The 27,262-nt window shown below is 42.4% G+C and overlaps 4 protein-coding genes across 8 annotated transcripts in view; 1 reads left to right on the top strand and 3 right to left on the bottom strand.

Annotated features, from left to right (window-relative positions):
• Positions 1-1,173: 1,173 nt before the first annotated feature.
• Positions 1,174-5,432, bottom strand: LOC143898824 (uncharacterized). Of its 2 annotated transcripts, none has more exons than XM_077408571.1 (3): positions 5,292-5,432; positions 4,978-5,181; positions 1,174-4,908 (listed from the first exon to the last, which is right to left on the bottom strand). In XM_077408571.1, exons 1-3 carry the CDS (start codon positions 5,386-5,388, stop codon positions 1,562-1,564), a joined length of 3,648 nt encoding a protein of 1,215 aa, XP_077264697.1. In that variant the 5' UTR covers positions 5,389-5,432; the 3' UTR covers positions 1,174-1,561. The 2 variants fall into 2 exon arrangements, with proteins under 2 accessions (XP_077264697.1, XP_077264706.1); XM_077408580.1 differs by having other exon boundaries at positions 4,978-5,152; positions 5,292-5,425.
• On the bottom strand, positions 5,292-9,611 carry LOC143898982 (gastrulation defective protein 1 homolog). Of its 2 annotated transcripts, none has more exons than XM_077408868.1 (2): positions 9,481-9,611; positions 5,292-8,561 (listed from the first exon to the last, which is right to left on the bottom strand). In XM_077408868.1, exon 2 carries the CDS (start codon positions 8,510-8,512, stop codon positions 6,518-6,520), a length of 1,995 nt encoding a protein of 664 aa, XP_077264994.1. In that variant the 5' UTR covers positions 8,513-8,561; positions 9,481-9,611; the 3' UTR covers positions 5,292-6,517. The 2 variants fall into 2 exon arrangements, with proteins under 2 accessions (XP_077264994.1, XP_077264984.1); XM_077408858.1 differs by lacking the exon at positions 9,481-9,611 and adding an exon at positions 8,629-8,800.
• Positions 8,985-12,242, top strand: Polr1f (RNA polymerase I subunit F). 3 transcript variants are annotated; one of them, XM_077408931.1, is made up of 4 exons: positions 8,985-9,285; positions 9,430-9,621; positions 9,939-10,081; positions 10,158-12,242. In XM_077408931.1, exons 2-4 carry the CDS (start codon positions 9,434-9,436, stop codon positions 11,231-11,233), a joined length of 1,407 nt encoding a protein of 468 aa, XP_077265057.1. In that variant the 5' UTR covers positions 8,985-9,285; positions 9,430-9,433; the 3' UTR covers positions 11,234-12,242. The 3 variants fall into 3 exon arrangements, with proteins under 3 accessions (XP_077265057.1, XP_077265067.1, XP_077265047.1); XM_077408941.1 differs by lacking the exon at positions 8,985-9,285 and having other exon boundaries at positions 9,292-9,621; positions 10,158-10,727; positions 12,058-12,242; XM_077408921.1 differs by lacking the exon at positions 8,985-9,285 and having other exon boundaries at positions 9,292-9,621.
• Positions 12,243-14,090: 1,848 nt separating this feature from the next.
• Cyc (basic helix-loop-helix ARNT-like protein cyc) overlaps positions 14,091-27,262 on the bottom strand; it is a 25,925-nt gene continuing 12,753 nt past the window's right edge. Inside the window, exons 4-13 of the mRNA XM_077408696.1 lie at positions 26,145-26,712; positions 23,300-23,755; positions 21,492-21,563; positions 19,528-19,765; positions 17,091-17,183; positions 16,364-16,481; positions 15,615-15,797; positions 14,634-14,877; positions 14,390-14,528; positions 14,091-14,213 (exon numbers count right to left, since the gene is read on the bottom strand). Of these exons, the coding sequence (XP_077264822.1) occupies positions 14,091-14,213; positions 14,390-14,528; positions 14,634-14,877; positions 15,615-15,797; positions 16,364-16,481; positions 17,091-17,183; positions 19,528-19,765; positions 21,492-21,563; positions 23,300-23,755; positions 26,145-26,712 (2,234 nt within the window). The remainder of the gene's footprint in view (positions 14,214-14,389; positions 14,529-14,633; positions 14,878-15,614; positions 15,798-16,363; positions 16,482-17,090; positions 17,184-19,527; positions 19,766-21,491; positions 21,564-23,299; positions 23,756-26,144; positions 26,713-27,262) is intronic.

Below are 27,262 nucleotides of genomic sequence, written 5' to 3'. Positions count from 1 at the left end.
TTGCAAAGCCGACACGTCACGGCCATTCGGCACGCAATGAATACATTTGCCTGTATATAATTGCAATACTTAAAGCGGGCCATCGTTGGCACCTATTGTACTTAACACTAGAACTACCGACGATTATACCATTGAAATGTATAGTATATATTTTTGAAAAAAAAGAAAGAAGGAAAGTGTGTATAAATTGATCAATTTACATACCGCAACAAGTCACAGAAAATCTCAGAAAAATGCACCGTTCGATAAAAGTTACGAAGTCATTTTGACTGTTTTGGTAGTTCTAATGTTAATCTAAGCACAATTATGTCGATTAAATAAATTTTCATGCAAATTTTAGATTTTAAGAAATTTATTCTATATAAGAAAATGTAAATAGCCGACAAAGAAATCAAATTTCTTTTGCGAAAATGATTTCCGTAGCATTTGTAACTCTCAGATGTGTAACATTGTTACTTATTACGCAAATTGATTTACTTGTTTCGAAAAAGAATTCTATTAAAATTACAAAGATGGTGAATTATAAATGTGTTAAAAACGCTGATAATATATCTTTTTGCAATGTAGAACATTAATTTTTTCTTTTCCGATTCGTAACAATATTTTTGAGAAGCTGCAATAATGATTTGAATTGTTTAAAACATTTTTCATAGAACTAATTTAATTTAATAAAAAGAATTCTTAAGTTCCTATTTATATTAAATTAAATTAAATTATTTATTATTTACTAAATTATTAAATTAAACTGGTCCTAAGAAAAAGACTTTTTCTTTTTGTATAACTTCACACATAGATACTCGATCTTTGACAATTAGTCTAGTGTTGTCCTATCCATCCGCGTCACGAAGCAGCATAAATAATTTTTGTTGTGAACGTCGTGGAAAAACAAGGTGTTTACTCGAGCAAAAAGATTGTCATACAGAGCGAATGATTAGGAGGATATTTATAGTAGAGTCATCACAATAGGCCTATATATAACGCGGCTATACAAGCGCAAATGATGTATGCGTATATAAACCGGAATAAGTAAATAAACACGCAATACTGATCGCTTAAAGTGCAAGTAGAGGTATCGAAGGATCAAATATCAAAAGCGTGGGAACCACTACGTTTCGAAGTGCCAAACGGCGAGCACCAATATGTGTGTGAGCACATAAAATATTGAACAATATATAAATATTTTAATGTTTGGAAAACGTTTATTGTGTTACAAGTTTTTATGTAATGCTGTACTTATCGCTATGCGCAATGTTTTACTTTTTATTGAAAAATACAAAAATAATCGTATTCTAAAATTTACATGGAGCTTATAGATAGTGCAATAAACAATACCTTTCGCATTTTTCTTTTAATCTTGCATCTATCAAAAATATATTATCAATTATATGTGTGTATTAGTTAACAATGTTAACATTATATAATATACATTTTCATACAGAGATTAATTACATGTTATATGTACACTCAACATTAAATTATAAGCGTTATAAACATTTCGAAAAATAATTAATATATTCTGTCGCGCTGTAATTATGTCTTTATGTCTTAACAATGTTAATCGCTAGGTATCGAGTAAGGGAATGTGCAACTTTTCTGGATCGTAAGGAATATTAATTTTGTTGCCGGGCAATAACATAGGTACAACTTTAACGCGAAACTCGTATGGCAGAAAATCCTGACAGAAATGATAAAAATCATTACGAGTACTAATAATTCCCAAGCGAGCCATTTGCTTCATCAGAGCCTGCATTTCGATCTTATAATTTTCATAATTCTTACGGCGCTCAACTAAAGAGACTATCTTGGCTAATTCTTGCACGAATTTCTCGGACTTTAATCTCGTCGCCAATTTGTACTTCGGCTCCATGCGATTCCACAGAAACTTATAAAGACGATCTGTAGCCCAATGCTTCGGACGAGGGAGTCTCGGTGCTCTATATACCTTTCCATCTACCAGGAATGCCTTATTCACTACTTTCGTAAAATTGGCGACCGGCTTCTTTTTCGTAGCTTGTTTAGACGTAAGAGATTTCACATCTTTCGTTTTTAACGCAGATTCTTTCTTATCGTTCGTGACTTTTTTCATCGCGGCTATCTCACGCTGCTTTATTCTCTCCAACTCCGTCTTAATCTTCTCCATTTTCTCAGTATCGAAGGTTTGCGACTTCCGCGCGCGCTCAATCGATTTATCTATCGTTGTCGAAGCTTGTTTTACTTTGAAAAAATCATCGATCTTTCTTAGTATCTTTGATGAATTTAGCTTACTAGCATTGAAAGAAACAGCTTTGCTTGACGCTCTAACCGATGTATTGCGATAATTTTGGGACTCATTCAAACTTGTTTGTCTACCTGCAGTTTCTCTACTCTCTTTAATGCTGGTCCTATTCGAACTCTGCGCGCTCTGCCGATTTACTGCCTTACTGCCTGTTTCAGCTTCTGTCGAAGTGGAATTTCGTTGAGTTATTTGCTGAAGAGCTGCATTCTCGACATTTGGAGATAATAAATTCAAGGAATCGGTCTCAACGCTTTTCAGCGGTATTGCTTGAGACGCTCTCACTGACTTCCTTTGATCGTCAGCATGTTCTTTACTTGCATCAATACTTCGGTGCATCAAACGCTTCGAGGATTCCTTTTCAAGCGCGACCGACTGTCTCGTGGTGCTGCCATTCAAAGCACCATCTTCCGTTAGTATATCCCGAAAGGGATTCTGAACCTTCGTACCGTCATCTTTCCTTCTTCGAGAAATACGTGGCTTCGATTTCAAAATTTCCTCAGTTGGGCTAAGATTATCGTCCTCTTCATCTTCCCGCAACCTTTCTCGCGAGACTCCTCTGTCCGAATCGCTATGAAGCTCAGAATAATTTGCTCGGTTCTTCCGTAATTTTAATGGAACGGTTACCTCGGTATCGTTCAAAGTACTCGAAAAGGCATTGTTAGTACTCTTCCTGTTATTTGTTGCTCTCAAATGAACCTTTCGCTTTTTTAACTCAAGCTCCTTTTCCGACTCAGACGTTGAAGTTTGCAATGTATTGGTTTTAACTATCGCTTCTGTCGAAGTGGAATTTCGTTGAGTTATTTGCTGAAGAGCTGCATTCTCGACATTTGGAGATAATAAATTCAAGGAATCGGTCTCAACGCTCTTCAGCGGTATTGCTTGAGACGCTTGAGACGCTCTCACTGATTTCCTTTGATCGTCAGCATGTTCTTTACTTGCATCAATACTTCGGTGCATCAAACGCTTCGAGGATTCCTTTTCAAGCGCGACCGACTGTCTCGTGGTGCTGCCATTCAAAGCACCATCTTCCGTTAGTATATCCCGAAAGGGATTCTGATCCTTCGTACCGTCATCTTTCCTTCTTCGAGAAATACGTGGCTTCGATTTCAAAATTTCCTCAGTTGGGCTAAGATTATCGTCCTCTTCATCTTCCCGCAACCTTTCTCGCGAGACTCCTCTGTCCGAATCGCTATGAAGCTCAGAATAATTTGCTCGTTTCTTCCGTAATTTTAATGGAACGGTTACCTCGGTATCGTTCAAAGCACTCGAAAAGGCATTGTTAGTACTCTTCCTGTTATTTGTTGCTCTCAAATGAGCCTTTCGCTTTTTTAACTCAAGCTCCTTTTCCGACTCAGACGTTGAAGTTTGCAATATATTGGTTTTAACTATCGCTTCTGTCGAAGTGGAATTTCGTTGAGTTATTTGCTGAAGAGCTGCATTCTCGACATTTGGAGATAATAAATTCAAGGAATCGGTCTCAACGCTCTTCAGCGGTATTGCTTGAGACGCTTGAGACGCTCTCACTGATTTCCTTTGATCGTCAGCATGTTCTTTACTTTCATCAATACTTCGGTGCATCAAACGCTTCGAGGATTCCTTTTCAAGCGCGACCGACTGTCTCGTGGTGCTGCCATTCAAAGCACCATCTTCCGTTAGTATATCCCGAAAGGGATTCTGATCCTTCGTACCGTCATCTTTCCTTCTTCGAGAAATACGTGGCTTCGATTTCAAAATTTCCTCAGTTGGGCTAAGATTATCGTCTTCTTCATCTTCCCGCAACCTTTCTCGCGAGACTCCTCTGTCCGAATCGCTATGAAGCTCAGAATAATTTGCTCGTTTCTTCCGTAATTTTAATGGAACGGTTACCTCGGTATCGCTCAAAGCACTCGAAAAGGCATTGTTAGTACTCTTCCTGTTATTTGTTGCTCTCAAATGAGCCTTTCGCTTTTTTAACTCAAGCTCCTTTTCCGACTCAGACGTTGAAGTTTGCAATATATTGGTTTTAACTATCGCTTCTGTCGAAGTGGAATTTCGTTGAGTTATTTGCTGAAGAGCTGCATTCTCGACATTTGGAGATAATAAATTCAAGGAATCGGTCTCAACGCTCTTCAGCGGTATTGCTTGAGACGCTTGAGACGCTCTCACTGATTTCCTTTGATCGTCAGCATGTTCTTTACTTTCATCAATACTTCGGTGCATCAAACGCTTCGAGGATTCCTTTTCAAGCGCGACCGACTGTCTCGTGGTGCTGCCATTCAAAGCACCATCTTCCGTTAATATATCCCGAAAGGGATTCTGATCCTTCGTACCGTCATCTTTCCTTCTTCGAGAAATACGTGGCTTCGATTTCAAAATTTCCTCAGTTGGGCTAAGATTATCGTCCTCTTCATCTTCCCGCAACCTTTCTCGCGAGACTTCTCTGTCCGAATCGCTATGAAGCTCAGAATAATTTGCTCGTTTCTTCCGTAATTTTAATGGAACGGTTACCTCGGTATCGCTCAAAGCACTCGAAAAGGCATTGTTAGTACTCTTCCTGTTATTTGTTGCTCTCAAATGAACCTTTCGCTTTTTTAACTCAAGCTCCTTTTCCGACTCAGACGTTGAAGTTTGCAATATATTGGTTTTAACTATCGCTAAAAAGATAACATATATGTAGTATTACGAATCTGGAATACAAAGTTAAACATTCCGCCTGTTTATACCTGCGCTAAGATTGCGTCTTGGGCTTGTCGGAGCAGCGTGATCGCTATCAGAGAGATCCAAATTTTTCCACCATTCCGAACGATCCTGGCTAGGATCCATCCGCGAACTAAGATCTAGCTGTTTGGGTGTTTCGTTTACACTGTCAATCAAGGAATGCTGCGAAAACGTTTTCTCCTGCAAGTGATCGTACCAAAATGTTTGTTCTGCAGGGAGAAAAAGAATGCATTGAAGTCTCGTCGAATATCATTTTCGAGTTTTACTTTGCTCGTGACAATTAAATGTCACAGAAATAATGAAGGGGAGATGTTCTTACCTTCGTCCATGATGTTTGTGTCCGGGTCGAGCAATCCGGAACTGGTGGATCTGCGGATGGAGCTTCGTTTTCGAATGTATGATTTTCTCTTGGCCATGTTTATAGATTATCTTACACGATGGAAGAATCAGAGAGAAGAATGAGAGATCAGATATCAGATGACACGGCCCGGTTTTAGAGTTTTAGGTGATCCGCGAACGCGATACCACGCGATACGCCCTCTGGGAACGATGTAAAACGTGCACATGAACTACGTAGCCAATGTCCACGTTTGGGCCACGGGGTAACACATACGTGCACGATTTAGGTTGCGTTCCGTGCTAATGTCGGTAACGCGCGCAAAGTTATTGATATATAATAAATAAGCTCCCCAAGCTTGATGACCAATTTCTAAATTTAATGTCTCCTCCGAAAAATAGCCCAGTTTCGCCGCACGAGCCCCACTCGTGCGGGGGGTGCAGTTTGGAATAGAAAAATTCCTGTGATCAGGTGGACTCGAACTCGCGGTTCCTCGGAGTTACGAGTCTGATGGCGCTTCATCGCAAGATCACACTGCCACCCAGCAATAGACAACTTAAAAACAGTTTTAGAATTACAAAGGGGAATCAACGAAGAATTGCAAACTTTGAGACTCATAAGATGGATATATATAAACCACTATATCACATACGCGTTTCATCTATTATATGTTTTTATCTTTTTTAATCTATATCTTTTTAAGATAATAATGTTTCTGTGATTGTTACAGTGTAACATATGTTAATTGTATATTCTTATAAAAAAATTTAATTTATATAAGATAAAAATGATATGCTGAAAATGCGATAAATGCTCAAATAATGTGATGAAAATAAAAATTATTGAATGTGGATAAAATAAAAATTGTTTTAAAATTACTTCGGGAGATTTGATTAATAATAATTTAATGTAAGATTTAAGATAACGAATTACATATATTATAAATCTTATTAATCAATACCTTGTGTTTTACCTTTAAATAATGGTCTGTTAAATCAATATTTAAATGCAATTTTAGCGCAATTATATGACTTATACGTAAAGAGATTATAATGTATTATGTACCTACAATATTATCTTGTCTTGTAATACAACATTTTAACATTTACAACAAAAGTTACGTTCTCCTTCGATTAATTCGCTACGTGTACTGTACATGGATATACATATATAATTACACAGCGCGTATATACAAAGCGAGTACAAGTCTAAGTTTTTTGTTTCTTATTGCTCGGCCCGCTGTCGGTCTGATCGTCGTTTTGAAAAATCGTTTTTGGCTGCGTTCTCTTGTACGCGGGCGCGACCCAGTATGGTTCTTCCGCGGCTATCTTTGCGTACTTCAAAATAGCTTCTCTAGGATCCTGGTCGTCTTCAATCCGCTTACTCAGCCCGAGATTGCGGATGACGTAGGAGCTGAGCGTCCCTCCGGAGGACGCGACTCTGCCACCCTGGCCGGAAGTGATAGGCAGATCAGGACGCCTCGACTTCATTGGATCGAGCCTGTCCTTCTCCATCTGCTTGCGTACCGACTTGGGCCTGTCCTGACGGAACAGGGGAAGCGCGTGAGGCGTTATAATCTGCTGGGTAGACATTATCTCGATGTGCTTCTGTTTCATGTGCGTCTTGACGACGCACAGCTTGGCGCCCCTCATGCTCTTCTTCGGATCGTAATACACCTTGACGATGCCGTTGCCGCAGCCGACGAACACCTGATTCAATTTCGGATGCCACAGAGTTTTTATCACGTGCGAGTTCGTCACGGGGATCTCTCTGACCAGGTCGAACGTCTTGCTGTCGTAGAACAGCACCCTACCGGTCTTCTCCTCCTTGTTCAGAGATTCTCCCGTGACGATCATCGAGTCGTCCGGACTGAACATGCAATCCGTGGTGTCGTAGCGCGAGAACAGTCCTTTAGCCTCGAAGATCGGCGTTTTGAACGCCCGCAAGTCCCACAGTTTCAGAGTGTCGTCGCAGGCCCTGCTTGCCAACATCTGTCCGAGATACGAGAAGCTCAGGCTGGACACCTCGCTGGATTGTGCGTGCGCGCCTCGCAGCACGAGGGACGGGTTCACGAAAGTCTTTCGGTGGTCCCACATCTGGATCGAGCCGTCTATACAACCGCACGCAACGGCCGCGCCTTCCCGGCTGTAGGCGCACGTGGTGGGAATGGTCTTCACGCCGTTCTGCGCTCTGCACTTTATCAGGCTCTTGTGTCCGCGCGGCCTGTACAGATTCCATATCCGGCAGGTGCTGTCCTGAGAGCAGGTCATATATTCCTCCTTGGTGAACGGATGCCAGCAGCCGCTGTTCAGACTGGCAGTGTGGCCCTTGGTGCGCGCCATATCCGTGATGTACTGATCGCCCTTGACGGTCTCGCATTTCTCAAAGCCGTCCCGATCGAGGACCTTCGCCTGCGCGGCTCCGGAGATCACCAGAATCACGTCCCCGGTCGTGGAATACTGCAGACACTTGATCGGATGATTCTCGCAAGGCTGCAAGGTCCTGAAGCTCTTCATGGACGTGTCCATACCGGCGAAATCCCAGAAACAGACGTCGTAGTCGATGGATCCGGACGCTAGTCGAGCTCCGGATGGATCCGCGGCGATGGCGATCACCGCTTTAGTGCCGTGAGTCATCGAAACCTCGTGAAAACAAGGGATCTTGTCCCTCAATGTTAACTCTTCTTCCCCTTCAGTGTTCGATGATTCTTTATCGTCGTCGTCGTCGTCGTCGTCATCGTCGTCGCTTTCATTCTTCTCAACCTTCTTCTTTTCTGCAATTGAATCTTTGATTGCTTCTGAAGTAACGGGCAAAGATGGTATTGGTGGGCCAATGAAATCATCGTCGTCGTCGTCGTCGTCGTCGCTCACCTCGTTCTCTTTGGATTCCACGACTTCGTCGGATCTTTCCTTCTCGACTACGGCTGCTTTATTGCTGCTGATGGTCTTGGTGATGTTCTCCAGCATCTCCTGCACGTCGAAGGATTTAGCTTTCCTACCGAAGCCCGTGATGCCCATCAACTTCTGCATATTTTGAGTCTCCTCCTCGTCCTCCGGCTTGATCTCGTCCATCTTCTTCACATTATTCTCCTCGCGTTTCTTGCCGAAAGTGCCGAATCCGGAGGTTTCGACGGGTGCCTCGGGCGCCGGTTTATCCAAACTGGCGCTTATCTTGCCGAAGGTTATGATCTTCTTCGAATTCATATTTTTGGACGACGGCGACTCGGCTATTAAATCCACATGCAGTTCCTACCTGTACAATATATAACAATACCATTTAATTTAAAATAAAATGAAGGATTTTTATGATAAAATCTTACATTCGCAATTATATGCGTCTTCCGAAGTTTGTTATGGTTTGTTGTGAATATTTTGGAGTAACCAAACCAATGGTCGAATAATGACAAGAGAGAAGCCTAAGAAGCTTAGAATTTTGTCCGCCGTTGGCGCCGTTTAGCGCGGGAGGCGCGGGAGCTCTGGCGGGAGTGCACTGAGTACTGAGTGTAGCCAGAGAGAAGGATGAGAGGCGCAATGACGGCGATTTTCTTGGGACGCTTTTGCAGGCCGTACAGTAGCGCCACACATCCACTTTCAGAAATTGGAACTACGAGTCACATCCATTTTCGATGCTGTCGATGAGAATTTGGTTCATGTCCGTGCTATGTATACATCCATTTTCCGATATTGTCGGTCTTTGGTGGTTTGTGTCGACACGATATTGTCGCCATTGTCAGTCTTTGGTGGTTTATGACAACACGAACCACCAAAGACCGACAATATCGAAAAGTGGATGTATACATAGCACGGACATGAACCAAATTCTCATCGACAGCATCGAAAAGTGGATGTGACTCGTAGTTCCAATTTCTGAAAGTGGATGTGTGGCGCTACTGTACGGCCTGCAAAAGCGTCCCAAGAAAATCGCCGTCATTGCGCCTCTCATCCTTCTTTCTGGTGTAGCTGTACGCTAGCTGACGGTAATAACTAATAACGAACAACGAACCTAACCTCGAAAATATTGGCGCGACTTAACCTACAGCGACTACGCGTTACTTCGCGATCGAGATGTTTCTCTGCGTCGTTTTAAATAATACTTAATAAAACGTCGACTGTCTTCGAAGTGAAATGAAGTTTCAAAACCGCCAAGTGACGTGGTCCACCCTGGAGCTCACCGGACTCCTGGAGGATGAGGATTCTCACGTGCACTTCACGAGGGCCGTCAAGCATCTCGCGTTGCATCCGTACCACTTGAATAATGTTCAGCGGGGTCTTAACCAGATTTTGAGATCGTCGTTGAATTCCTACGACAGAGAGTACGCTATTATCTATATTTTTTTACACACAAGCACAAAATATCTATTTCTTTGATTCTCAGTTATGTATGTACTTCATTCAATGTTTATAACAGTGAGATAAAGATTAAACGATTATTATTTATTATTAAAATATAAGTATCTTTTTATTGCCATTTTATTATTATGATTTGTCACCTGTACTCAAGTAGTACAGGTATGTAATAATAATAAATTACATGACAAAGTATGTAATATGTTAGATTACTTTGACAAATGATGAAGTATATTATTAAGAAATTTACAATAGAATTTAACAAAACAATTTTTTATTTTAGATTAAAAGGGTTTGTGCTGGCTTTTAGAAATCCTAAATTGCTTAGCAATTTGGGAAAAATGCTGTACGACTCTCCCTTCATTCATATTGACATTGAAGTAGATTTTTATCTGTTTTGTCCAACGGTCGGATCTTTTCTAAAAGGTAAAGTAATCTTATATTTTTGCTAGCTGCTACGAGTTCTATAAACTGATTTATAATAATTTCTATTATGTTACAGGGATAGTGAAGAAGAAGGGCTTCGACCATATTGTGGTGCTCGTGCACAAAATATATACCGTATCTATTCCGAAACCAGACGATACAGAGGAATGGATAGGCGAATCGGTCGAGATTGGGCAGGAAGTGAAATGCTGCGTGACTCAAATAGATAACAGGAGCAAACCCCCTTTCATCTGCGCTACTTTGAGGTCCGATTACTCACAAGGTTGTAGATTGTCAGAAAGCATAATAAATAATATTGATGCCGTGGACAGTGCAATTGGAAGTATGAAGGGCACTATAAAGATCGATGTTTCGGCTAATGGAGTACCAGAAGACGGTAGTGTTTCTGAGACAGAGAGGAAAAAGCATCGGAAGAAACACAAGAAGTCTCGTGAAAACAATTCAAGCATTGTCTGTAAAGTTGAAAATGAATCGGAGTCAAACGATAACTTAGGAAATGATATTTCTAGAATTGTCAAATCCGAGAAGAAACCGCATCATCATAGTGTTCAAGATACTATATTAAATACTGACGATTCTTCGAATAATTTGGAAGTTGATAATAGCTCTAAAAAACATAAGAAAAGTAAGAAAACGTCCAAGTTACTCCTTAATGATGATACAATTTTGGATGAAGCTGCACAGTCACGTAAAGCTGTGAAGAGAGAAAATTCCATTCCATTAGATAGCATTACTGAAACAGAGACGAAGACGAGAAAGAAACATGCAAAGAAATCAGTTTCTTCAAGTAATTTAGAAGATAGCGTATCCAAAAAACACAAGAAACACAAGAAGGCATCTATGGAAATGTCAGATTCGGAATCAAAGGGTCACTTTGTTAAAATAAAGATTGAAAAGCAAGATCCAATTGTAGAGAGAATTATTAACGAAAGCCAAACGTCATCTAACGAGACTCAAAACGTGCAAAATTTAAGTGAAAATTTAGAAATGCCTAAATTTATAAAAAGAGAAGTTTCCATTGAATATGATTCTTTTGAAAAAAAGAGGAAAAAGAGTCCTAAGAAACACACGGTAACTTCAACAGACTCACAGTTGAAATCTATTAAAATTAAAACTGAAGGCTGGACATGATCAACTATGTTATGAAATAACAGGATTGTAGCAACAGCATAATAATACGAAACATAAAAACATTTTATTTATAGATACAAATTATTGTAATGTATGTACACGTTGTAATTGTCGTGTACTCTGTGAAATGGGAAACATTTAAAGATTTAAGATTAAAGTTGTGTATTGCATCGTATATCAGCTGGAGAGATTACGAATTATACACATTCGGTTTATTCCAATCTTTTTTTTTGATTATTTTTCTTAATCAAGCAATTCTAACAAATATAGGTACGAGTATTTATAAACAGTTATGTCTAGATTTCGATCTTTTGCAATTATGATTTCTCTCTATTAAACATCTAACAACGATTTGTACTTAAAAGATATCAACACCGTTAATATCTGGCCGATTTATCTGAACATCGATAAATCATCGCGTATCGGAGTACACGATATATTACTTGATAATTTTCTCATTAATACACATGATGTAAATAATCACATAATTTCTCACACATTGTATGTAAAAAAGAATGTCTCGCCTGAGTTTATACACTGGTAGCAATTAATATAGAAACGTGTGGTAAATATTATATTTCAATATTCGCACTACCTCGGAATTTGACTCTGCCAAATCGTGTTCTCCTAATATCGCGAACTTGGCCTTTGAAATATGAATTTGCACGTTTCAGTCTGTCTTATTTCACTCGAATTATATTCTCGTGAAAAATGCGAGATTTTTAAATAGGATATTTTTTTTATTAATCGTGACCTCTTGCCAAAATGTATTCTAATAACTTTAACGGATCCGTTGAGAGTATAACATAATTCTCCTATTCCAGAATACCGTGTATTGTGAAGCTGTTGTACATAGGAAAGAAGTTCTCGCAACAATCAGCTCGAATTCATACACAAGAGATTCACCACCATTTATTTATACCGAATGTAGTTAGACACCAAGATGTCTTGTGAATATTTGTTATTTTTTTAAATATCGGACAATAAATTACAGCAGTATGTCATGTTATTTACAGTATTTTCTTACCTTACCACATCCCACTCGTGTCTCTAGAAATATTACTGCGATATTTTCGAGCCGTACGTTATAAATGAGATAGATGGGATTGCTAGATTGCAGCATCGGATCGTATAATTCAGTTATCGATGTATCATTTTTAGATAGTGCGTTCGGAAGTCCATATTTGCACACATAACGAGTAAACTCCATTTATCCCGTATGTATTTCACCGAGTTAAAAGATTTTAGATTTATTTTCTAAAAGTCCTCGCATACAGATATTCCTATGTTTTAATTAGGTACACTTAAGCGGCATGCACGCGCGCCTATGTATTTACACGTGTAACGTCAATTTGTTCACTAGAACGTAGTTTATTCGCACGTTATTGTCCGCACTATTGTCACACCACTGTAATCTTTGAGGGCGTGTCGTCAACGTTCACTCGTCTCTCGCTGCTGAACGCCAAATTATTTCGCCGCGTGAACATGTATTTTTGAGAAATCAACAACAAGAGATAGAGAAAAAGGGATATAGCATAAACATATATATACATATATATAGGTTTACAAATTCACGGATATCGATCTTAAAGAACGATGATTAATTGATTGCGATTCAGAAGTTCCGTTTAGAAGCTACAGTTCGCTGAACACATAACCGAGTTCTATACCTTAAAAGCACCATTTCAGCACCAGAGCGCGTTTCGTTTGACCAGGAGACATCTCTGTATTCTAAAATCGCAGACTAAAGTGCGTATGTGCATTATGGCAACGGCCACGGTAATCCGGAAAAGTCCACGGGACCACCCAGACCCGCATCCGCCTCTAGCAGGCTCATGATGACAGCCATCGCTGCCTCGTCGTTGCCGTCGGACGGGATCGGATTTGGCGATTCGTTAATCGCGGTGCCGCCAATCATGTCCATCATCTCGTCGTCTGGTGACGTTCCTGAAAGGAGGTGGATGTTACGTTGTGCGTGATATCGTTAATATCAATACCCGCGGTTGGGCTGTATCTCGACAAACAGAATCAACGCTACGCTCTGCATGGTATCAATTCGCCTCCCGTAATCTCTCTCGAAGGAAAATCTTAATAAATCGATCAAATTGCTCTCACACACGCGTGGTAGCAAAATTCTTTCTCTCGCGAGCGCTTTGTGTGTGCTCTCTACTTCCTTTCCTCTCTGAATAATTTTGGCGAACGCATTACACCAAAAAACGACTCCTTAGAGACAGTAATAGCTATGACCTTGGTCATTCGCGATGCTGTTGAGCTGCACGTTGTTCGCTACGTGGTTGAACGTCGACGAGGGATTGCTGCTGCTGTTGTCGCTGCAGATGCCACTCGGCTGGGAAACGTCAGGTATCCTCTCCGGCGACGCCGTCGTCGTGATTTGCGGCTGTAAAAAAAATAGGCAAATATAATTTAAAAACATTAGTTGATTTCGGCCGAATTGATAATTTACCTCGGTGTTCAATAAACCGGTCTCTGTCGCTGGACCAGGACTACTACCCGAGGAGTCTTCACCGCGTCTTTGTAAGTCCAATACCTCTTCCGCTATCTGCCGGCCGATCTTACTTACCTCTACGTGACTCGAGATCAATCTTTCTAATCCACCATTACCTGTTTATGAAAAATTAAACGTGATCTCTCAATCGATCGTTGCGACAAACCGCGCTCATTACGTAAACGCGCGCTTCAAATCGCACTTACTCTGCGTGAAATAATCATAGTTGCCCTGCACGCTCGAGTCCTCAGATCTGTTATTTCCACCTGGACGCGCGTCGCAGCTGAAAAAGCGACAGAAAGCTATTTATATACGGTAACATCGCGCGCGTGGAATGTTGGTAATCGTTGCTTACAAGATAGCGGAATTCTTGGCGATTAGGTACTCGATGTCTTTGGTCCACGGGTTCCTGAAGGACTTCCACTCAGACTGCAACCACACGAAGTTCCCGCCCTTACTCCTAAACCTGTAGATCTGCGAAAATGATAACGCGCGAGATCAAAACGCGAAATTGTTATCGTGGACATAGATCTTTTTTTACATTAGTCGACGATCGAGCGCCACTTTAATGCTTTAAAATAAATTTTAATCCCATTCATTAATTTTAATCACCGCGAAGGGGTAATTGCGAAGTGAATTACACTAATCACCTGCGTGGTAACGCGTTCGGAAGTCTGCAACGCGGCTTTGTGAGATTCTGCCAGGTGAGGAATGTCATCGTGGTGATAGTATTCGTACATACTGGTACCCAGCAGTTCCTGAGGTAGAAAGCCCAATACTGGAGTAGCTCTAAACGACGAAAAAGTTAATTCTCTCATATACATACACGAGATGTTCGAATATTTCGATAACGTTGACCGACGATCCCATATCTTTAATTCTCGCTATACCGACCTTTGATCCACGAACAGAAATTTGCCGTCCATCGCGTGTCGCGAGACGAACTGTATGGGCCTTGAATGAGGCTTTCTCGATGACAACGTGGCCGTCGATATCGCCGTTTGGACCCGGCCGACCGCTACCAAGCAAGACAAATTGCAAGTTTCGTCGACGTCGCCTTCCTGCTCTTCGAGGCCGATCTTCGCGGGCGCCCAGGACTTCAAGTAACCCGTGCACTGAATCACGCAATACTTCCAATCTAAAAAAGACACGTCTCTGTGCAGACTTGTCAATTGAGAATTCGCAAACATTGCAAATTACGTAAATTATACTATAATAGGTTTATACATTATACGTATTGTTGTATTTTACACGTGTGTAGAAGAGACAAAATTGCGGAAGATGAATAAAGGGAAAGTATCGGGACTTTAAGACTGCCGGCAAGATATTTGATGAAGATATATCAGCGATCCTTTCACCGGCGTCTCACTGCGATATATGGTGTCTCCTTTTCACCTTTGACGAGCCATGCGACAAATTTTCGTGCCGTATCTCCGATCGTGCGTGTGGCTATCCAAAAGACGCGTTTGCATCCCCGATTCGAACACCCTGAATCGTCACGGTCATATTTTTTTCGCTTTGCGAGTGCTTTGCTTCTTGAGAAAAAATTGAATCCGTCATTGAAGAAGAGACACGACTTGGAATTATTTCCCTTCTCCGTAAAAAAATGTTATATTAATTTAGAAAAATATGCGACGGTCAAAAATATTCGGACAGTACATTTGCGTAGTCATTTTGTGAAAAGTGAGAAATATTCATTGATCAGCGAAAGATCATTCTCTTATTAAAAAAAATTTTGTTCAATAAAATGCTTCAATAAAAATTCTGATGGATTTCTTTACACATAATTCTTTTCACGAATTTCACCGAGTTCCCAATTTTTCCACGATTCCCGATTAAATTACGATTTTCGGGTAGGTAATTATTCGCACTCACCTACGTTTTGTTGCTTCTTTCGCCTGTGGCAGCCAGCGGCGGTGTCGGCTTCCTCCTTCACCTGCATCTCACCGCAACGGATCCCGTCGACTTTACGCTTCATCCGACAGAAGAAAGATCTCCGCGCACCGGGACAAAGTCGTGATACGCCCTGGGGTACGTCGGTTTTCACCGGTAACATGGCTGAAACAATCACGATGACATCAGCAACGGTCCATCCGTCGATCAATAGTTCCATCCATCGCTGCCTTCCACCTCGCTCTGTTTTCTCTCTTTTATTTCTATCATACATCTGATATTTCTCTTTCATATATCTCTCATAACTCTATCGTAACAAACATTTATTACACGGTATTAATGTTGCAATTATTAATGTCTTAAATACTTTGACGATCGGAACGCTTGACATGCAACTCTTCGTCTCTTTTCTTCATTCGGCGTGGAGCTTTCGCAACACGCTCTTATCTGGTAGGCACGCTAATTCAAAGATGTTTATCGACAAAGCTTACGCGAGCAAATGCTGCCGAGCGACTGACATTTATCAGGTGAAGGTGGTGGAGAGATGCGCGCGGCAACTAATTTGCGTTTCGCAGTGATCGACGCGTCGAGCATGAAGCAACACGTCGAAAGGCGCGCTATAATTAATGGGTTCGAAGGCGGAAAGTCTTCGCGGCTAGAGAAATTAATGCCCGCGCGAAATCTAGAGATGCGGCAGCAACGCGGAACCAGCAACAGCCGATCATACTCACTTTTCGCGTCGATCAGTCGTTCCCTCGGACTGAGATCGGAGGACGAGAGTTGCTCCTTTACTTTTGCAACGTCCTTGGGGTGCAGGATGTCGAACCAGCTTTGACCCAGCAAGTCGCCCTGCGCAACAGCATACAATCCTCAGTTTGCGATTCAGTACAAAAATTCTAAGCAATATAAATCGACTATATATCGAGACCAAGCAAGTGTCTTGTTTAATAAAATTAAAATTGCTTAATGTCTAATCTGTTTTCAATTCGTGATATTCATGCGCCGATTTCTAAAACGGGTGCTCTTCTTTGAAACAAGCGTCAACTATGTAAATGTTGGTTGGCCCCTATACAAGCCATTGGATGTATCGCCGCGATTATTTTCGAAACTCACAACAGAAATGTAATTAAATCGTGGAGGAAGAACGAAAACGACAAACGACTGATAAGTTCGCAAATTAGCCATGTTACGACACGGTGGCAATAGCGATCACTGTCAGTCAAACACATACTGAATACCCATTTCAAGACATAATTTATAATCAGTGAAATGAATACGCAGCAGACATTACTCAGACAGAGGCTAATAGTGGCACGGACGTTACGATTAATTAGTCATTGAAGGGGGATTTTTATGCGCGCGTTGTAAATTCCCTTTCACCCGATATTTCTCGTATGCCATATTTCTTAAGCGCGATGGAAATTTGGAAGAGCTAAAATATAACGACTGACTCGGTACCTGAGAATAATTGAGAGTCTGCGAGATGGACTCGGACACGTAGAGAATTCTTCCGCGATCGCAGCCCACCACGAAGACGAAGCCCTCCGCGGCCTGGAACAAGACAAGCTGCTTTCCATTACGCTGTATAGAGAACAAACGGTTAATCACAATCGAAAAGATCGCACATCTCAAATTTTGATTTTTAACGAACAGAAGCTTGTCGTGCGTTTCCCGCCAACCTCGCAGCCGCGCATCGTTATCATTTTTTAGGAATAAGAATTTAAGACCGATCCGATTAAGACGCGCAGCGACCTCGCTCGTTGACGTTAATGAGCGAACGCAACGTCGACAAGAACGCAATTAACATTTCGCATCGTAAATTAAAGATTACGTTATTTATTTCCTGCAAGTTAATTTGGTATTTGAGCTATTTGGTATTTAAGCTGTTTGGTATTTGAGCTATTTGATATTGACTTAACATGTTGATTGCCGTACGAGTTGATTCGTAATTGACGATCTATAGATCTATAGATAAATATTAGCTATTCTCTGACTGTTGACGAAAAAAAATAAAAATTTTATTTTGATAAAAAATAAATATAATTAAAATTGCATGTTATAAAAAAGGGGATGAAATTATATATCGTACAGTGACAGTTAACGTGTTAACACTCGCTTCGAATGGGAAATTTTGATCAACTTCCAGTTCCTCGCACGTGTATTGTATATTCAGCCACTCGAAGAACCGAAGAACTGTCGCCTCTATGACATTTTGCTCGCGATTTCGTCGGTAACGCAATCTGAATATCAGCATCGCGCGTATCATTTATCGTTGCACCAGCTAACGTTCGCGTTACATAATCATTGGCGAGGTTCGACGTATCGTCGATCGCATGTAACGTTCATTAATTAATCGTGTCAATGCGATTTCGTGCGCGGCTCAACAGCGACGTGCTCGAGTTTCTCTATTGCGCTACTCGCGCACCTAACGTTTCCCCGAATCGTAAAGTTCGGATATATCAGGACAGAAATATCAAAACCCCGAGCAAAACTCTCTCTCTCTTTCTCTCCGCGACCCGGAGACACCTTCGGTGTCGAAGCGAGCGTGATAAACGTGTACAGTTTATCGTCGTATACGGCGAGTTTCGCGCGGATTAAGTGCGCGCCGATTGACGTTTATACCGATTTTTTGCCACGTATAAGCGACGGGAGATTTAACGTTCTCGGCTATATAACGCATCGAGCCGGATCTCGATAGCGCGGTAAACGCACCGATTCGCAATGGGGAGCTCCTTACGCCGCGATTATGCGCGTTTAGAGCCGATCTGAGCTCGGTATATGCCGGGCGTGGTCATTCACTCTCGGAGATAGTTTCCTACGTCGAACGCGCGAGAACGAGAGTGGAGAAAAAAAAAGCCCCCTCGATAAAAGATAAACGTGTGTACGTGTACACATGACAATGAGAAATGTCTGTGTCCGGCACCGTGCGTTCGAGCGGAATCTAGGGTGGATAGGAGTTATCGGCCGCTGGAGTGTGTTCCTTTTCGTCGTTTTCCTTCGCGCGGACGCGGCAAAGCGTACACGCTTCGCAGCCGATACGTTTCTATCGTCGCGAATAATTATATATGCCGCTTTTCGTGCACTTAAAGAACCCGAGGCACGCCATTGGCGCGCATCAGTGAATTTCAATCCTCAAGAGATCTTGTCATTATAACAAAAAATATCTTTATAATAATAACATAATGTTCACTCATGCAGGTCACTGTAATAACAAGATAATTATAGCAGACATTATAGGTGTGCGTTATCAAAAGTCGAAAGACTTCTTTTGAATGTAAGGAGAGTTCAGGCAAGTAGTAATCCAATTCGTCAAGAAACCAAAAATTCGAAACGCATAAACGCACGTAGGCTCGTTTACGACATAAGAAAATCTATCTACTGACGTACGTTCTCCACTACCTGGAACCTCTTTCACGCTAATTGGTTCGGAATTAAAGGCGTAGGTGATTTGAGAGCGCCTCGGCCTATAGGGTACTATTAGCGCGATACTATAAATCTACATGCTTCGGTCCTTTCCTTTCGCCGCGCCGCACCGCGGCACGAGACCAGGCCGGATAAAAATCTGTAGCACGCGGGAGAGAAAGGGAGTTACCCGCGCCGGTTTCGCTCCGCTCGATCTCGTGCAAAGGGATTACAAAAGATACCAGGCTCGATCTTTTACGGGCCGCGGCAAAAATACGTGTCATAAATGAATTCCGTGTTAACGATACCAGAAACTATATATATATATATATATATATATATATATATATATATATATATATATTTATTTATTTATTTAATGCCTACTCGTTTTTCTCTCTCTCCATAATTTTTATCGTGAAAAATTAAATTTAAAGTCAGTCTCTAGCAGTTGTTTGTAGACGTTACACAACTGCCGTTCAAGTATACTTACTTGAAGTATGAGCGTCTTGAGTTCCTGATCGCTGAGGAACGCGGGCTTGTAATGACCTTCCGTGTATGAGGTAACCGCGCCGAGGATAGTCTTGAGGTGTTGAACCGCCATTCGCAGCACGGTCAGCTTGTCCAGCTTCCGCGACATCGCGTGACACATCGGTACCATCGCCGACAGCTCGGTGATGTACGTGTTCATCTTGTCCCTCCTGCGCTTCTCAATTTCGCTGTGGTTCTGCCTGAAAGCACAAAATCATCGGTTCTGCTCGCCAGATTTTAATATAGAGAAACGCAGATAAGAATGTGAGATTTATTATACATGTCCGTACGTGTCTGACACCAATGGGAATAACTCGTAAAATAAAAACAAGTACGGAAACTTCATAAAATTACAATATTTATAATCCACATCACGGTTGTATGTATGAGAAACATGTAGCTGATATTGCAAAAAAAAAACGTCTATACTTTAGAGCGCTATTTATAATCTTATTAACGACGGGAGTTCGAGTTAAAAATGATGATTGAATTAAACGCCTAGTCATCGTCCAATAACGTAACAACTTTCATAACTGCATAAAATAGGGAGTTCGTTGGAACATTTCATGGGTGGAACAACTCACGTGTGTATGTCCCCGGTGATACAAACGTGTATTGTACTATTACAAAAATTCGACGTTTTTACATCATTCTGAAAGGGAGTCACAAATCGAGCCGATATATCCCGGCTCGATCCGGTATCTCAAATTATCATTTTCTCTCGTATTTCATATTTCCTCTTTGAGGGATTGAATGTCCACGTGGACGCCGTTGCGTTAGTCGCGCGGAATCCCATTGCCACCGTCCGTTTCATGTAAACAAGAAACGGAAACAAAGATCGGAATGTAGTGCAAAGTTACGAACGATGTAGGATAGGGATAGTAAGATAGTCTGCTGACCACAGCGGACTTTTCTGCGAAGGTTTCATCCACGTGGACCGGGGCCACGCGCGTCTTTAAAGCTACTTCCCCCGCCCGTTGACTTTTCCCGAAAGCTCAGCAGGCTCGAGCTGTCGCGTGCGTTACGACGACGACGACGACGACGACGACGACGAGATCGGTAACCGACGAGGCCGTGTGTCAATTGCACGTGAGGGGGAAAAGGGTCGACTCGTACAACGGCGCTCTTTTCATTGCGCACGCTGATTTGTCTCCCAAGAATTCGCATTCATATCACGCCCGAAGGGGGATAAATTGCACAGCGGAAATCGTTGCGGCGCGGCGGCGAAAACTGGTCTCGATCCGGACTATTATATCGCATAATTATGTCTCGATTCAAGTGGACATATCGTAATGGTTATCGTAATATCCGTTAGACTTTTATATCTGGCTTCAATGCGTCCATAAAACACATGTTAAACAAGTGCCTTATTGGAGCACCGGTGTCTTTCCACCGGTTACCGATCTGTACGTGTTATTGCCGAATATATACATATATGTGTATATATTTGTGTATAATACGATATGTATCTGTAATATTCGTTATACAAGTGTACATGATATCTGAAGAAACTGTTCAAGGCAACTGTTCTCTTAAACGTTGCTTTATGAGATTTTTTCCTTTCAATATTGTTTTAGATGTCTGCAACATCTATGCAAATTCGTTTGTTTGGAAATCAATCGTTAATGCAATAAAAGCTTTCGCGACTGAACGACTCTGCTTTTGCGGAGCGACTCGCATCGCACGGCAGCAGGTAATACATCGGATTTAGTGACGTCGCTGATGAAGCCGGAGCAAAGAATCGAGGTAGGTCAAGGTTGGCACTCACCTTGGCATCTGACATAATACTACGTAATCGCCGATCGACGATTACGTTAAAAGTTCGGACCGATTGTATCGCGGGAGCGCGCTCTCGCTCCGGGAATCCCGACCTCTTTCCGGGCACCGAATATTTCTTTTCGAATACTTTACGATACGTTTACTTACTTCTTACTGTCGTCATTTGTGCGAACTGATTTAGCGTCGTCTCCCAGGTCGTCCAAGAGATCGCTTCCAACGCTGAAACAGACAATGGAGATTCTTCAACGAAATGTTAGACAAGAAAATTAAAAATTTGACGCGTATATATTAATAGATAAATAAATTAATATTATAAGAAATGATTTTTTAAATATTAATTTTAATTTTAACGATTTCCCTACCTCCCTCTCCCGTGAGATATAACTTTGCCGATTAAACGCGCGTAGTAATCTAAGTACGTAATTGACGAAGTCCCTTAATTCGTGGCGACTAAATTCGGTCGAAACATCACAGGAAAACAATTTCTTCGGCATATTACGACCTTCGCAGAGGGTGTTACCCCTTTGACGGCAAATTTCACGAAGTTTCGCCCGCGTAGAGCTTCCTCTCCACCGTCCTTTGTGTCTCGAGCTCGAAAAGTCGCACATGGGTTTCCCGTTCTCGCGAGGAAATATTTCGTCGACGCGATTCCTTCGTCGCGAGCGACTCGCCTTGGAAACGAGAGACACGCGTAAATATTTACAATAAAAAAAAAAAAATGCGCGCGTGCATTTCAATCTTGCTTTAACGCCATCGACGACGAGATCAGGTTCTCAGACATAGATACACGCATATTATCTCTATAATATAATTATCCTGTTCAATTCCAGACGAGGCAGAATAAATTCAACGAACAACCCCGACATATGTGAATGACGCGAACGGGGCGCACGAAAACGTCGTTCGCGATCATGACGCTCGAAAAGGAGATTTGCGATTTTTCGATTACGTTTATTTGACAAGCGCACCAGCTGTATAGCGCCCGCGAGCGAGCAATGGTGGTAATTGCCGAAGGCAATTTCGACCGATCGGGGTCTCGGGAGAGAGAGAGGCAAATCTTTCGTTCCATCGCAACGATTAAGTTAAGCCTTTGACCGCGTATCCGACACCTTGATTGGGTAATTACTCGGAACTACCGGGCGAAATATCTCGAAACATCGGCATCGATGAGTACCGAGAAACCGTGGATGAGGGAGACGGGGACGGGGAGACCGAGGTGGTAAGTCGCTAGTTGTCGCGGGTTGTTTGCCGCGCAGCTCGCGAGACTCCCAGACTCTTGGCGGGGCACATTTGGCGGGCTTCGTTTCGCGCTTCATGCTAATGTGTAATATTCCGCGGTACGACTTCCACCTACGTGCCACGGAGAGCGAGCCGTACGTTTTGTGCTCCGGCAAACGGAGCGGTTGTTACCACGGCCGATTCTTAGATGTGTTTCCCTGCGAAAGCTACGCCGCCGACGGACAAAAGAACGTTGTTCCACGTGGCGCGAGATTCCGCGCAAGAATTTCCGATAAGAGCCTCATTTCTAGCGCTTCTCTCTATTCGTTCATTTGAGATGACGACGATGCGCTAAAAATGTTCACAGTCGATTTCACCCTGGCCTCTGATTTCGCGAACGTTAAATTGTTGATCCTTTCTAGAGAGAGAAGCCCGAGAGAATTCATATTCAATTTAAATAAGTTAAAGCAAACTTATTACAATTACATTATGTTTTCCATCCTATAATCTTAAAAAATATTTATAGAGGTAATATACTTTCTCAATTTAAATTATTTTAAGTTTTTTAATTTATCAATAACGTATTGACCGCATTGGCAAACTTAAATAAAAGGATGTTTAACGACCTATCGCAAGTTCAGTCAGTACCTGGTTTGAGAGAAACTGGTGAAATCAACCGTTAATCCCTTAGGGGCATAAACCCTCAAGGTTCTCGAACAAATTATGATTAGACTTACTGGTAAGAAAGCTTCCGCTTCCTGGAAACCGGTGCAAACTCGTCCGAGGTGTTGGTCGCCGGTCCATGGCTAGGCGTGGTAGACGTGCTGCGATGATGCCGATGATGATGATCATGATGGTGGTGATGGTGATAGTGATGGCCGGAGGCGGGTGCCTGCTGGTCGGGGACCATCGTCGGGGGTGTCTCCATGTGCTGGGGCGGTTCAGCCCCCGTTGCAACCTGTGGGATGGTGGCGGTGCTGCTAGTGGAGGTGGTGGTGGTGGTGGTAGTTGTAGTGGTCGTGCTTGGGCTGCTGGGGGTGGTGGTGGTACTGGCGGTACTGCCGCTGCTGCTGCTGGCGGGGGTTGGAGTCGGGGCGAGACCTTCGCCACCACCCCCCGCCGAGGCGGTGGTTAGCTCTCCCACCCCAGAACCCGTGCCTATCTCGCCGAAATAAACCGTGGAGCACGAACTTCTGCAAGGGAATTTTAAGCAGCCAAGTCAGACGGCACTATCTGATGATCGCTAATCGAAAATCGCGAATGCCGGAAAATGGACTGCCGTAGAGTGACTGTCGATTCAATAGATCGATGAAGTCACTCTGCGTAAAATCATGTAACACATAACATTCGTGCATAACACGTGGTATAAAGTTTCTCCAACGTTCTGCGGGAATTACAGATTAAAAAATACATTTCCATAAATTCTATATTACATAAATATATATATGTAAAAAATTTTTAAAAATTCAGTAAAATATATGAGCGATTATTGTAAGAAAAATTATTAAAGGAGAAACTTAATTCCCTGTATATGTCATCGTTGAAAATTTCAAATCGTTATCTTCTGAGTAACGAGCCACTCGGTTATCAAGATTTATATATTTTCAAGACCCGAGGGAATAGGGAAAGTTGCAGAGTCGTATGGGAGTGCACAACATTTTTGTTCGTACATAGGTACGCTAATCATATGCGGGGCGTGTAATATATAGTTGCACCAACGTCACATCCGGGAGTATTGAACTATCGTCATCGACCTTACGATCTATAAGCTCCTACGAACGATATCGATCCAATCACTCAATTTTCCTTACCTGTTTGACCGTATATAAAACCTTTTGCTGATCGATTAAATCTTGATTGCGTTATCGGGTTGTCAATCGCATTTAAGCATATAGGGATATAGCAAGTCCCATGTATAATTACGCAGCTAATCGCATGGTGTTTTCAACACGCGTGCATAATCTAAATTATTTTAAATCGAGGATTATCTCTTTTATTTTTATAAAACTAAAATTGATAAAATTGATTTAAAAAAAAGTATTTTGATATTTTATCTTTAAAACTTCCCCAAAATTCTTTGGAGAATCTTTGCTTAGATGTAATTAGTAAATGAAAAAAAAAAAGGTAAACATCGGGTTAATTGTTTGGTATTGTTGATTTCAAGACGACACGCGTGTTTGCTTTTGGTTTTACGATTTGAAAAACGCGGGGATCAAGGTCTACCGATAATCTCGCCAACGGCAGATAGTTCCGTGTATTATGATGTAATGCAGGCGATTAGCGTAATTCTATTTATTCGTAGATATACAACGGCGCCGACGGCGACGTTATGTCGTATGCGATGCGACAGGTGGGGAAACTCGCGTGTAGCTGACATACGTAATGCTCAAATGACTGCAATCCACGAATCCGAATTAATCCTCCGCGGGCGTGCTTCAGTTCAATCTCTAAAACGTAAGGTGCAGCCGCGCGACTTTATTTGGGAGACGACGACTTCCTTATCTCATCTCTCGATCTAATTTTCATTGAAAGAATTCTTTAGGCAAAGCCTAATCAGTCTAACCGTGGTATAATTACTTTAGCTAGGGTTGTCGAGATAAATCACGAGTTGCACGGCATTTGTATCTGTTTAAAAATAATAATAATAATTTCAAAGGCGTGGACGCGAAAGCGAGAGAGTGCGTCTGATCGAGTAGCCAACGTAGTGCATGAAAATCACATTCGTTGCGGTACCGCGAGACAATGATAAAGAGATGCATTACGCAATGCATCGCGACTCGTGCAAAATATCCCGCGAGCGTCGGGGTGCGGGAACGGGAACAAGCGAAAAAGGGAGATAGGATAGAAAGTGCCGAAGGCCCCCCCCCCCCCCTATTGGTTCCATGTAGTTTGCACTACGAAACGTTGAAACGAAAATTGGAAGCAATGTGAACAGTGAATTGAATGGAGAGATTATCAACCGATCGCTCATCATCTCGTGTAGACGACATCGACGCGTTTTACTCGAGTTGCCGTTAATGCATTATTATGGACGTGCGCTATTTAGATCCGTCAGAGCGTGAATGTTGAACTGACGATGACTGACACTGTCCTTCGCTTTGCCTTTTGTCTTATACACGCGTTGTAGACTCATATAAAAAAAAAAAAAAAAAATTATCACGAATTTTACGCACGTAACGCACCAATCTATTAGGGTAATTACGTGAATGCAAGCCGTTTTTTTTTTCTCTTTTTGCTAATTTGCCCGAGTAACGGACCCAGATATCATTCAGATACACGGATAACCAATTTCCGAGTGATTTCAGGTATTACCGACTCGATAGTGTTTACAACACCGGTCATAATTCCAAAGCCGATTCCAGCAGATTATGTCGAGAGGCTTAGTGACTGTTGTATCGCACACAATGCGATACGTATAACGTTGTATCGCATAAAACAACGTAGCGGCGTAGTTCCGTTCGTAAGAAACTCGTATATATCTCATCGATATACATTGCATATATCTATATTAATAAAAATTGTTAAGACCCTTCCTATTACCACATTCGCGACGACGAACACAAACGAGACAACCGAACTTACTGCACGGACGAGAGATTATAATAATCTCGTTGGTGTTGCTGTTGCTGCTGCTGCTGGCCGCCGTTTCGCTGGTGCTGCTGTTGCTGATGCTGATGATGCTGATGATAGAGTTGCGAGGCGGACGTGGCCAGTTGCGTGCAGGTGTCGTGCACGGTGCGGTAATGCTCCTGATGGTGGATGCGCGGCTGTAGCTCCTCCAGCGAGATGTATTCCGGCGTCTCCTGGGCCGGCACCGCCGCCGCCGAGTGCAGGAGCTGCGTGTAGCCCTGTGCCATTTCTTGGGCCACCATCTCCTCTTGTCTCTGTCCGGTCGTAATTCCGGTACCGCGGTATCGCAGGAAATCGTCCAGTTCTGACCCCGCCGACGGATGATGCTGCTGCTGTTGCTGCAGCTGATGATGATGATGACGCTGCTGCTGCTGCTGTTGTTGTTGTTGTTGCTGATGTTGTTGCTGATGCTGGTGTTGATGATAATGCACGTTCACACAGGCGCCATCGCTTGCGGCAGCCACCGAGTCATTATTCTCGACGACGTCACTGCTGGTGTCCGGCAGTAGACTACCCTCGTCTGGAGAACGACAGAACGATTCGCCACTGAAGAATTCTCGACTAGGACGCGCGACGAGAATGCTCGCGACGTGCGAAAGCTTCTCTTAGCCTCGCGCGACGACGAAACGAGCCGCGAAACCGGCCTCGATCGAATTGAAATGAGCTTCGCGATTAAAATAAATTTTCCAGAGATTTTATTATTGAATGATTTCGCGGCGATACTTCTTGTACGGTAAATCTTCGGCGCACCCTGTAGGATTACAGGAGGTCTGCGCGTACGAGTACGTCGACAGTTGCGTGTATGATAATTTGCCGTGCTAAATTTGCGTAATGTTAAATACGGAGAGCCACTATCGGCGGGCAATTATCCGGGAGTCAGGGAATAATTATCCACTTGCGCGAACCCACGCGAAGCGCGACTTTCCAAGCCGACAGTCCCTCGTTTTAGACTCATAATTTCCAGAGTATCATCTATATACGATTAGCACGCGGTTGCCTCATCGAAGACGGAGAATCCCATGATAATCGCAACCGCAAAACATCGAGAACAAAAAAATACGAAGATCATT

This window comes from Temnothorax americanus, unplaced genomic scaffold (assembly GCF_048541705.1).
Source record: "Temnothorax americanus isolate GAGA-0224 unplaced genomic scaffold, ASM4854170v1 Scaffold10, whole genome shotgun sequence".
Taxonomy (NCBI): domain Eukaryota; kingdom Metazoa; phylum Arthropoda; class Insecta; order Hymenoptera; family Formicidae; genus Temnothorax; species Temnothorax americanus.
Note: the sequence above shows the minus strand (reverse complement) of the source record. Positions and strands in the feature narration are given on the sequence as shown.

Coding starts and splice junctions, on each gene's coding strand:
- LOC143898824 (XM_077408571.1), bottom strand. CDS start 5,388: ATGGCCAAGAGAAAATCATACATTCGAAAACGAAGCTCCATCCGCAGA. Junction 5,182..5,291: donor CACAAACATCATGGACGAAG/GTAAGAACATCT, acceptor TTCTCCCTGCAG/AACAAACATTTTGGTACGAT. Junction 4,909..4,977: donor AAGACGCAATCTTAGCGCAG/GTATAAACAGGC, acceptor TTATCTTTTTAG/CGATAGTTAAAACCAATATA.
- LOC143898982 (XM_077408868.1), bottom strand. CDS start 8,512: ATGAATTCGAAGAAGATCATAACCTTCGGCAAGATAAGCGCCAGTTTG.
- Polr1f (XM_077408931.1), top strand. CDS start 9,434: ATGAAGTTTCAAAACCGCCAAGTGACGTGGTCCACCCTGGAGCTCACC. Junction 9,622..9,938: donor TTGAATTCCTACGACAGAGA/GTACGCTATTAT, acceptor TTTTTATTTTAG/ATTAAAAGGGTTTGTGCTGG. Junction 10,082..10,157: donor GGTCGGATCTTTTCTAAAAG/GTAAAGTAATCT, acceptor ATTATGTTACAG/GGATAGTGAAGAAGAAGGGC.